The sequence below is a fragment of the Microtus ochrogaster genome, chromosome 21 (assembly GCF_000317375.1).
Source record: "Microtus ochrogaster isolate Prairie Vole_2 chromosome 21, MicOch1.0, whole genome shotgun sequence".
NCBI classification, from domain to species: Eukaryota; Metazoa; Chordata; class Mammalia; order Rodentia; family Cricetidae; genus Microtus; species Microtus ochrogaster.
In genome coordinates this window covers 38,704,112-38,716,157 of record NC_022022.1, presented here as the reverse complement: position 1 = coordinate 38,716,157, position 12,046 = coordinate 38,704,112, and the positions used below count along the sequence as shown (strand labels likewise).

At 43.1% G+C, this 12,046-nt stretch overlaps 1 protein-coding gene and 1 non-coding gene across 4 annotated transcripts in view; one reads left to right on the top strand and one right to left on the bottom strand.

Annotated features, from left to right (window-relative positions):
• Positions 1–3,729: 3,729 nt before the first annotated feature.
• Positions 3,730–12,046, bottom strand: part of Odf2l (outer dense fiber of sperm tails 2 like) — a 30,141-nt gene continuing 21,824 nt past the window's right edge. For 2 of the 3 annotated variants that reach the window (XM_013350003.2, XM_013350002.1), the window contains exons 13-16: positions 9,910–9,995; positions 9,619–9,781; positions 7,312–7,437; positions 3,730–4,378 (exon numbers count right to left, since the gene is read on the bottom strand). In XM_013350003.2, the coding sequence (XP_013205457.1) occupies positions 4,250–4,378; positions 7,312–7,437; positions 9,619–9,781; positions 9,910–9,995 (504 nt within the window). In that variant the 3' untranslated portion in view covers positions 3,730–4,249. Of the gene's footprint in view, positions 4,379–7,311; positions 7,438–9,618; positions 9,782–9,909; positions 9,996–11,551; positions 11,711–12,046 lie in introns of all 3 variants that reach the window. The other variant, XM_026784192.1, reaches the window with a different exon arrangement.
• Positions 4,718–4,790, top strand: Trnak-cuu. The gene has a single exon. It is a non-coding gene; the product is annotated as a tRNA-Lys (tRNA).

The following is a 12,046-nucleotide window of genomic DNA, read 5'->3' as shown; positions in this document are numbered from 1 at the left end:
AGATTAAAAAATCCAATGTTCCAACCGAAAAGGGGAATTACACTCTTCCAAAACTTTATTAGTGGTCAAAAAATCAGGTGGACCCTTCCGAGAAGCCTAGTGACAGATCCTGATCCAGAGAACCAAAGGAAAGGGAGAACACAGGACAAAGTGATAATAAACCAAGCAGAAGAATAAAACTTGTATAAATTAATAAAATCTCAAGGCCTGGATATTGACAACAAAGAAAATCCCCAAATCTGCTACAACAATGGAGAGACAGTTTGCTGGGGTGGTGAGAAGCTGGGACACAAAAATTGCTCAGGGACAGTGGGCACTGTTGAGGTCTCAGGGGTGCTGGGACTCAGTGCTTCACAGGGAAGCACAAAGCACACAGACTGTGAAATTCCCACTGTCAGGATCTATCTAGATCCTTGTTGCAAAGTACCAACTATAAAGATGCTGTGAGACAACATCCTTCCTTTCACACTCGATCCAAAACACTGAAGGTACAAACACTTGAAGGCTATAGGCGAAAGTTACTCTGATGCAGATGCACAGTTAAGCACACAAACCATCCATGCATACATAAGCATATTCTTGTTAGAGGTCATAGGAAGATGGGACAGCCAGAGCATGTGGAGTGGCAGGCCTCCCAACTGCCGGCCGTGTGAAGAGGGTGAGTTCCTTGACTTCTCAGTTCTCAGTTTCCTGGAAAGTGAGAGCCACTCACAGATCACATTTAGAACGGGACCTGCATCAGTGCTTCCTAGCTAAGAGCCACCCCCTGCTCTGATGTGGCTACAGCAGGAAGGTGCTTCTGCATGCAGAAATTGAATTCGTAGTCACAGACTTGGGCTCCAGTGCCAGCTTTAGAACTCGAGTTTTGCACTGCAGCCGTAGCAGTTGATTTCTTTACGTTCTGTCTTGTTCTTATCCAAAACGTTAACTCAAGCAGCCAGCTCTTTCCATATCCATCACCCGAGTAGTGTACAGCAAAGCATTATGTAGGGCGCAAGACACCAACAAGAAGGCATGCATGTCTGCTGGTAGGGAGTGCTCAGGAGCCTTAGGAATACTTCCTTAGGCCCTAGGAGAACCAACAAAGAACTCAGATGGACTAAATCAAAGTAAAAGGGCAACAACTGTGAGAGAAAACCAGTTTCTGACATTCTGTATTGTGCTACTTTAGCAAACTAGAAGCTGGATGAAGTGGAAAATGACTGACTTTGGGAACTGGAAGGCTAAGGCAGAAGAGCCACAAGCTCAAGACTAGCCTGGGCTACAAAGAGAGACCTTGTTTGTCTTTATGAATGACTCTACTACTAACATTTATTTTTTTATTTTGTGTTATTATTTGTGGTACTGAGGCCTGAACCCAGAACTTCCATGTTAGGCAAGATATCTACTGCTGAGCGATATGTCCAATCTTTCCTGATTTTCCATTCTTTGAGACAGGGTCTTACTAAGTTGGCCTCCTGGGTGCCAGGCAACGGGGCAGAGCCAAGGCCGGACTCAGCCACCCGCGGGGAGGGGACACAGAGCAGTCACACGCGCTGAGTGGCGTTGTGTACTGATCATGCTGTTTACTGCTAGGTGCTTGAGGGGGGGCTGAATACAGAGGCGCTTGCACCACTGTCAGGCAGGGCTGGGCGCACAGACTCGTGCGTGGCCGATTCAGCTATCCGCCGAACCACCTGGGCCGAGTTGCCCTTCAGGAGTCCTGTTTGCCGACTTTCTAGCAAACAAAATCGAGTTGTTGCAGATGTTCAGTGACTCAGAAGCACAGCTGCTTCTGCCACTGTAGTCGGGCAGAGCGGACAGGCAAGGAGCTGTGCTGAGAGGGTACAATCTGCATGGAGGGAGAGGCCTGGGGGGGGGCACTGGCTCCCAGTAGTCGCCACCCAGGAGGCTCTGATTCGGGGCGGGTATCCGAAAAGCCCCACGTTGGGCGCCAAACTGTAAGCAGCGTAATAACCAGGCTAGCTTAATATGAAACAGCAAATTTTAATGAAGGGATAGCTTACAACACCAGGGATCCAGCAATGAGCAGGAGATACAAAAAAAAAAAAAAGAGACCGGCAGGGCGCATGATGCAAACATTAGCCCAAGGCAAACACCCCCCCCCCAATGGGCTGGGCTATCCCTACACTGAAGTCTATACAGGTCTTGAACTTTCAATCCTCCTGGTTCCACCTCCAAAGTAATTAGAATATTAATAAAGCCTGAGCCACTATACCAGGCCAGGTGATCTTTGATGAGTAAGTGCTCTGTAAACAATACTCAGCCACTCTCCAAGAGGGGTTATAATCATTGATCCCTGTGGATCAATGTGGCACACTGTGGGGGGGGGGGAATGACAGCAAACAGATTCTTGAGCTCCCTTTGACTTCATGCCAATAGTAATAAAGACCTTATCCTATTGGGACTGGGCTCCTCAACTCTGCATTCTGACTGGATGTAGCTTTCAGTTACAAAGAGGAGGTTCCTCCATGAGGGGTGAATACCTACTACACTTATTTGTGGGTTTAAGAGCAAATGTCTATAGATGGCTGTTAGGAATTATACTGGCTTAGTAAGTCAGTAGTTGAAGATTCTTTATGATTTTACTAGCATGGCATAGTCAGGTAAGTTTCTCAATACACCTACCAAACACACAGGCTCAGGGAACATTTTGGAAGAGGGGACAGAAAGCCTCTCACAGCAGGAGAATCGAGGAATTTGCTGTGAGACCGTGTCTCCTAGAAACATCAGAAGCTGCACCCATAAGGTCTTACCAACATGGCTGCCCAATCATGAGCTGAACAAAGATGACACCAATAGTCATGCCAAAGTGGACAGGGAAAAGCCCATGAGGCCTCAGCCCTACACAAAGAAGTACAGGCAACTGAGGAGAGCTGGGAGAGAGGAAAGACAGTCCTCCCCAGGGGAGAGCATGCCAACTGGCTGTCCAGTGCCAAATGGCAGCCCTGGAGACTTACATATAAGTAACATTATATATACTGAACTGCTGTGGGACAATCGTTTGTACCCTGTCAATTGTACTTTAATAAAACACTGATTGGCCAGTAGCCAAGCAGGAAGCCAGAGGTAGGGCAATGAGAATTCTGGGAGAAGAAAGCTCAGTCTGCAGTCATGACCCAGCCTCAGAGGATGCAAGATGCGACTGCCTCGCAGAGAAAAATACCAAGTCACATGGCTAACATAGACAAGAATTATGGGCTAATGTCAGCTGTAAGAGTTAATAGAGCCTGAGATACTAGGCCAATCAGTTTATAATTAATGTAGACCTCTGTATGTTTCATTAGGACTGAATGACTGGGGGAACAGGGCAGGACAAAAACCTCTGTCAACAATGAACAGCTTATATTTAGAAACACACACACACACACACACAGAGATCCAATAGCAATTTGTAGGGGAAAAAAGGTCACAAATTTGAAGGTGAGCAGTGACATTTTGGGGGGAAAAAGAAGAGGAAGGGAGAAGTGTATATTATAATCTCAAAAAGAAAATAAAAGGCTTTATCCCAAAGCCTCTTAGTGTTAGGAATGAGTAATTTTAGTCATCCCCTGTGATTTGGCCATGGGAAAGGCAGAGTAAGCTGTTTTCCTCTTGACCCTCTCATTAGCACCAAGGCTCTAGGTATCTGTAGTAGCAACATCAGACAATCCCAACACAAGATGAAAGGAGCTCTGGCTTCACAGGATGGCCTGAATGCCTATAAAAAGGAACAGGCTAACAACATGTTTTGTTCTGCTACCATCAGCAGGCACTGAATAGTTATGATTTAATAGTTTACATATAAAGTCACATAGAAACAATGATGGAAACTCAACATATACTCGGAGCAATATAAAGTACGGTGAGACATTTGCTATCTTTAGAACATGTTATATCATTATTAAAATTAAATTTCTGAAAATTTTATTTATATAGCATTACAATATAAAACAAGCAAACACATTATTTAAAACCATGTATTTGGCTCATAATTGGCCTAGATTATTACAAATTTATTCAATGGTTCATAAGAATAATTCTGATTCTTGCATATGTAGATAAAAATACTTTAAAAATTAATTTTTTAAAAGAGAATTAAACCAGAGTTTGATGCAAATCATCTATCACAAAGGAATACTAAGAGTTATCATTTCTTAAAGTTTCAATCAGATAATAAATTATGTCTCAATTATCTTCACATACAAACCCTAACACTGGTAACCTATAAACCTAAAGTATGACAATCAGCGGTCATGAATTCAACAACTTATCTAAACATCGTTACATAGGAAATCTGAAGAAACTGCAGGTAATTCTTAATGCTCTCATTTTGATTCTCCGACTTCTCAAGACTGTGCTGTATTTCTTTCAAACAGATATCTTGGTGTTGGGCTTTCTAGATGAAGAGAGAACAGATACTCAGTATGGCATTCATTTACAAAATGAAGTTATAAATATATACAAAATAATCAAATATGTCAATTTTACCAAAGAATTTTTAAATATCATCTTCTTTAAAACGATATCCTTAGCAATTAAAACATCTATGGTTGATCATTCTACTTTGATCGTTTACTGTAATACATTTACTTAGCCCTAGATTATTAGAGATTTGTTGCGGGAGGTCCTTCCGCTCCTCCAGCCTATAGCCGCTGAGATACCAGCCCATTGGGGCGTGGTCTCTCTCTCCCTTTAAAAAAGCGGCCACTTCCTTCTCTCGCTCTCTTCACTTCCTGCCCGGCTAGCTCAGTCGGTAGAGCATGAGACTCTTAATCTCAGGGTCGTGGGTTCGAGCCCCACGTTGGGCGCCATCTGTTGTAATAGTAGTGGCGGGGCTGAGTCCCCAGCACCCCGGCCGCCTGCCCGGCTAGCTTATGCCCGAAATAACAACACACAAACTGTATTCATTTAAACACTGCTTGGCTCTTTAGCTTTAGCCCTTTTCTAGGCTAACTCTCGCACCTGGACTAGCCCATTTCTAATCATCTGTGTGTAGCACCCCAAGGTGCACTTACCGGGAAGATTCTAGCCTACGTCCATCCTGGGTCGGAGCTTCATCGCGTGTGCCTCAGAGAGCAGAGCTCTCGCCTCTGCCCGCAAGAGTGGAGCATCGTGTCTCTCTGAGGCGTCTGCCCCTGAGAGGAGAGCTGTCGAGTCTCTGAGCTCACTTCCTCTTCCTCCCACCTACGTTCTAACCTATCAGGGCAAGCAGCTTCTTTATTTAATCAACCAATGACCTTCCTCCATCAGAGATTTAATGTGATTAAGATAACTTTATTTAGGGCAGACATTACTAGTTCCTATTATGCTTCACATGACATCTTTTCATATTCTTTTTTGTCATTTTTCTGTGAAATATCATATTTTATCCCATAAAACATAAAAATGTTTTAAATTTTACTTTATAAATTGTATTATAAATTTTTTTTGCAAATAATTAAAAATAGCAAGCATCAAAATTAACCAGACCCAAAGTCTACACAGTTCAAATATCTGCTGTACCATTAGAATATGCATTCAGAAAGGAAGCTATTTTAAAAACTGACAAAACTCTAGTTTTGATAAGGTAACCTTTTCTCCTAAACTCTTTAAAAACTTAATTCATGTCCTTTGAGGAAGAAGTTCTACACACATACAGGTTTTTGGACTTTGGCTATGACAGGTTTCTAGGCGGGCAAATGCAGCAAGCATTTAGAAGACGTGTTTCAGCTAAAACAGAAACACCCCAAGAACAGAGACAGACCCTGTGGGTTTCTCCTAGCAGGACTTCCTACACAGCAGCTCAAACTGAGCAGTGCCCAGCAGGAGCAGGTAGTGTGTGGTAATGCAATAGATCAGACCACACAAGTCACAGAGTGGATGGGGATGGTCTTTATGGAGCAGCAGTGTGGAGGAAATAGTAGCCACACAATCACACACTGCACAGCAGAATGCAAATGCAAATGAGCTCTGAAAGATCCTGTGGCTTCTGTAGGGTTGTCATGGTTGTGAAGCTATGCGTCCACCCTACCTCCCGACCAAAGTATTAAACCAAAACCATGAGAAGGCTTGTCGGGGAGGCAGTGTACTATGGAAGACACTGGAGACGATCAACTATGGCCAGGCTCCGGCTCTCTGAGCACTTACGACTTGGTCTGGCCAATGTATGTGCATGTGAATTCTAATTACCCACTGAACTGTCTGTACCCTGGAAGGCACAGGACACATGAACTCATCTTTAGCTCTCTCTAAACTTAGGCTCAGAATTCCATACTGTGTACTAGCGGAACAATTATGAGGTCTGACATCAGATCTTAACCCATTTATTTTAGTAGATTTAGCAAAGTCTTAAATACAGCACAGAGAAATCCATCTGATCTCAGTCTATTTTTTTCAGGGGCTTCAATTGCACAAAGAACATCACACATATTTTACAATACCGGGAATCCTGAAGAGGAATTTGTTTATTTGTTTGTTTGTTTGTAAGTTTAGAAACCCAGCAAACAGCTGTGTTAAATTAAAAATGATGAATGTTTTACCGATTAAGTTTTCATTAAACATCTGAAGGCAATAAGACTAAACAATGCATGTCAAAATAATTTAACTTTTTGAACCTTTTAGGTTTACATCTTTTTAAAGGAAATTGAAAAAGAGTTTTCAGAACTTCCAACTCCTGGAAAAATAAAGCACCAACATTTCCTATGTAATTATCAAGTAGACAGTTATTAAGTAATTTAAGCACAACCAATGCCAACTTGAAGATTATCCTATGCCAATAGACTATTTCATGAATATTCAGGAAAAATATGAGAGTAGTTAAACACAGCCAATTTGGTATTCTCATTTCACGGTTGAGTGGACCGAAGCATCCAGCACTTATGCAGATTGAACAGTGGTGAATATTAAAATCATATCTTTCTAAGATATACTCATTAATCAAGACAGATATAAAATCCAGTTCATAACTTTAGATTGCACGTATCTTTAAAAGATGAAAATTTAAATAAAAATTTTAAATTTTCTCATCAGGAGCGGAGTCAGTGTGACTGAAGCTGCCATCCAGCAGGGCAGCGAATCTTCTGGCAAGATGGCAACAGCACATTCTTGCATTTTTATTATTTGTCATTTCTAGTATTTGCAGCAAAACAAAAGTCTTGGCTCACCTCCATCTGCACTTTAAGATCTATCAAAGTTACAGGGAATGCACGTTAGATGCTCACCCTTATGAAACAAGCCAAGCTAATACTTACACTTTTATAATATAAGCCGTGCTAGTACTCACACTGTCCATTTTTCAGAAAATGCACATTAGATGCTCACTCTTATGATACAAGCCATGTTAATACTTACACTGTTCATTTTGCCAACAAGTTGATTTTGTTCTTCATTTTTTTTTCTAAGCTCAGTTTCCAGATCTAATATTTTAATTTGTAAAGCCCTCTCTCTAGATGACATTTTCTCCACTTCTTCAGAAACCTGTAATTTTCATTAAAAGAATAAAGTAAATAAATGTGCTTTTCTTAAATATATTTTGAAGCTCTGATATAGCCATAGTACACTACTTTTTTTCCGAGTAGATTTAATTGGGTGTTAAACAATTCCATTGGAAAGTATCGAATGTATTTTATCTTGAGTTGGGATACAGCTCGATGGTAGCTGCTTTCCTAGCTTGTGCAAGGCCCTAGGTTCAGCCCCAGCATTGCAAAGGGAACAAGGAAGAGTTTAATCCGAAGAAGCACAACAATATATGAGTGTATATGTATCATAGTTATCTGGAAAATTAACTTAAGATGGAGAGGTGTGCGGGCCTGCACTGCTTGTGACCTGGGTAGGGATCTCCTGACAGTTTTCAGACATACTAAGTGTAATTACCACTTTTGGTGGTATTTATAGTCATGTGGTACCTGGGTGGTAGTGGTGGAACATAGCAAGGTCTCACTGAACACCGACTACGTGTCTGGGATACCCAGTGTAGGGGCAGTGTGCACACAGCACCTAGACAGACACACGAGACTGGCGCTCCATCCTTCACTTTCAATGCAGCCTGCATGTGAGCTTTTCTATTTCTCTTGCTTGCTTATGTTAAAACAAAGTCTAGCCCAGCTATGTTCATCAGAAATTCGGGGAAGAGGAGGCTCATTTGTAAGAATGTTGGTTTGGAGCCACAAGTGTGAGCACAAAGTTTAGTTTTAGACATGTCAGGTTTGGCAAGTCAGTGTTAAATAGAGATGCCAAGCAAAGTAGACTTCAGTGGGATCAAATATGAGTCCCCAGGGTAGAGATGGTAACTTTTTAGGCTCACATACCCTGCAAGTGAAACCCACAAGACCCATTTGCCAATTAGAGAGGCAGCCTGCCCTTGGTGAGGGTACCATGCATCAGAGCCAGGATCCAAACCCAGCTACTGGGACTCCAAACCTCACCCTGCTATGGTCTTTCAAGCTATTGGTTTTATTTTGTTTTAATAAATTTATTCATTTTTTATTTTACACCCTGGTTGCAGTTTCCCCTCCCTTTTCCCCCCCAGCCCCCCTCAGTTTCTACTCCCAATCCACTCCTCCATTTCTGTGTAGGAAAGAGCAGGCTGCCCACGGGTATCAGGGCACATCAAGTTGCAGTAAGACTAAGCACCTCCCCCATGTATTAAGGCTGCTCACGGTGACCCAGTATGAGGAGAAGAATCTCAAAACTCAGTAAAGAGTCAGAAACAGCCCCTATTACCACTGTTAGGGGTTCAACAAGAGGACCAAGCTACACAAGTGTAACAAATATGCAGAGTGCCTAGGTCAGTCCCATGGAGGCTCCCTGGTTGTCAGCTTAGTTCCCTGTGAGCCTAGGTTAGTTGAATCTGTGAGTTTTCTTGGGGTGTCCTTGACCCTACTGGTTCCTACAATCCTTTTTCTCCATCTTGTAAAGGACTCCCCAAACTCTACCTAATGTTTGGCTGTGGGTCTCTGCATCTGTTTCCATCAGTTGCTGGATGAAGCCTCTCTGATGACAATCGGGCTAAACACCAATCTGGTCACAGGCGATGGCCAGTTCAGGCTCCATATCCACAATGCTAGGAGTCTTAGCTGAGGACATCCTTGTAGATTCCTGGGGATTCCCTTGTGTCGGGTTTTACCTGACCCTGAAACATACCCCATTTCAAATAGTCTCTTCCAGTCAAGTTGTTTGATGAATTCATCTCTTCTTTGAGGTCTTCCCACTGTTGCCTTCCACTCTAATTGAAATACCCTCTTTTTCTGGTGCCACCTGAGCCCTCCTCTACTGTATAACCTGCAGAGAGGATGGTACCCCTGCTATACTGAGTGCCCACACTCCAAGAGGCTGGGTAGGCTGAACGCTGGCTTCATGGATTTAACAGCACCCGCACGCATGCGTGCACGCGCATGCAGAGCAGGTGTGTGGAAGGAGCGCGCTCTCCAAATCATTCCCATCTTTGCCCACTCTCTCGCCACATGGCCACTCATCTGGAAAGGCAGTCCTGGCCCAGGGATATCTGGGCTTTGCTCTGAGGGAAAATTAAGTAAAGAACAAAAACGGAGCTGCTCCCTCCACCCTGCCATCAGCATCCAAACAATAGCTGTAGGCTTGGCAGTGGGAGATGACTCTGGCAAACTACTTAGGAAGATTCTAAATAAAGGCCATCTGTACCTTTTGTCTCCCGTCTTCCAAAGCGGCTTCCAGCTGCCTGGAGAGCACTGCGTACTCTGCAGCCTTCTCTCTCAGCTCCAGGTCGCTGCGCTTCAGATACTCCTCCTGGTTGGCCAGCTTCTTCTCCAGCTCCTTGTTCTCTGCATCCATTTTCTCTAACTTTCTTTTTACAGAAATATGTACATATGATATATATGCATATATATACACACATATACATCTCGCACAAACATACAAACTATAGTGCATGGAGAACATGCACCATCAATGTTATATCAACTTGATACTTACTCTTTCAGGTTCTCACACTTTAACTGAATGAGGTAATTCTCCTCCTCAAGAGAAAGCTTGGTTAGAAGGCTATGGTTCCTATCAACCTAAGTGGGGGAAAAAAAAACAACACTTTTTCAGTTATTTTTTTCATTGACTTCCAAGGAAATAACACTCTATTTAGAAGCACAAGAAACAAGATATAAATACAGAGAAAGACCAAGCCATATCTACAATGCTAACTCACAAGCTCTCCAACTCCTCACTGGGTTGTAAAACTGATGCCGTCTATGTTAGACAATTAACTACATTTCCCCTATGTGATGGTAACTGAAAATATCCTGGCCGGTGTTTTACTGAAGAGAGACATTTAGTTACGCAGGGATGCGGCTCAGCTGCCAGCAGCTTTCCCAGCATGTAAAAGCCAGCACTATACAAAGCCAGGTGTGGTGGCTCCTGCTTGCAATCCTGGCTCAGGAAGTAGAGGAAAGGGAATTAGAAATTCAAGTTCATTCTCAGGCTACAGCCAGCCTGAGCCACAAGAAACCCTGCCTCAAAAGCCAAACAATAAAACCAAAAAGAAAAAAAAAAACTGTGAAAATCTTTAACATTTTTAATCAGGTATTTAAGGTTTCTCATATCAGCAATGCTCCACTGTAAGTCAAACCCAAATAAATCAAACACACAGCTGCTCACGTCAGGACCACTCTTCCCACAGCCTCAAAGTCTGATTTAAATAGTTTAAGTAGTTTAAATAATAAAAATATTGTCTCATCAGGGCTGGAGAGATGGCTCAGTAGTTAAGAGCACCGGCTGCTCTTCCAGAGGATCCAGGTTAAATTCCCAGCACACGTGATGGCTCACAAGCATCCCCTAACTCCAGTCCTAGGGAATATAGTGCTCTCTACTGGCCACTGTGGGCATTGCATGCATGTGACACACAGACATGCAGAGAAAACAACCATACACATAAAATAAAAAAAAAAAACATTTTCCCCCACACATTAAAGTAGCAACTTAAGTAAAATATAATGATTATTTTTCTAGAAAAATTTCTTCATGGAAATTGGCTTGGTATTTTTAAGAGGTGAACACGTTCATTTGGAAGATACAGAGTGATCTTCCTGAAAGTGTAGCGAGTACAGAAACAGACTGGCAGCCAGACTCAAACATGCAGTAACCCTAAAACACGTATGAGTGCTTACTGGGTGATAAGCATTGAGGGAGGAGCTATAAGCATGGTGATTAAAAGGATACACAAGGTCCCGGTTCTGATGGGTTGATAGGTACTAAGTAAAAGGATGGAATCAATCCCAATAAGCTTGACACACAATTCTAACTAAAACACATTCTAATTTTTGCAAGGTAAACTATTACTTCTCTTATGCTGATGTCAAGAAGCAGACATGCAAGTCCCCATTGCCCTCCTCTCATTCATCGCTGCACTATGTTCTCTACGTCCAATCGCAGACTCACACAAAAACCTGGATCAGCTACTTCAACCCCCAGTGTCACCAGGACATGCTAAAGGTAACAGGAGAGTATCTGCATGAAAATATTTCCATCCCCTGATATAGACAGGAATAAAAAGTTCAACCCGACCCAAGTGCCCTCAACGGGCGAAACGACGTCAAATCTTCCAAGACTAAGAACGATGGGACACCTGGCCCTGGAGCTCCCTAACGGTGTGCGCCTGTTCGGCACACTTCTCCTTGCAGCGCTGCAGCTTCTCCTGACACTCCTGAAGTCTCTGCTCGGCTGACGTGGAGGAGTGGCGGGCTTGCTCTACCTGCTTCAGGTGAGACTCCACCTGGCCTCTCATCTGAGGTGTGGCATCAGGGGAAATAAATGCAAGGTCACACATTTGGCAGGAACAGTCTTTCTACCTTAAAGACTAGACAGACTTGCTATCAATAAGCACTTTACAAATGTTAATTTACATGAGACATAGAACCAGAATTAATTCGTTTTCACAATGGTTGTCAGGCAAGGGAGTGTGGTGACATCAGCCAACTTCAGGTGTCACACGCAATGGATGTGACTGAGGAACCGGTGTGCTTCAGCCCTCAGGTGACCGTCCCTTCATAACTCCACAGGTCCTCCAGCCCTCGGGTGACCATCCCTTCATAACTCCACAGGTCCTCCAGCCCTCAGGTGA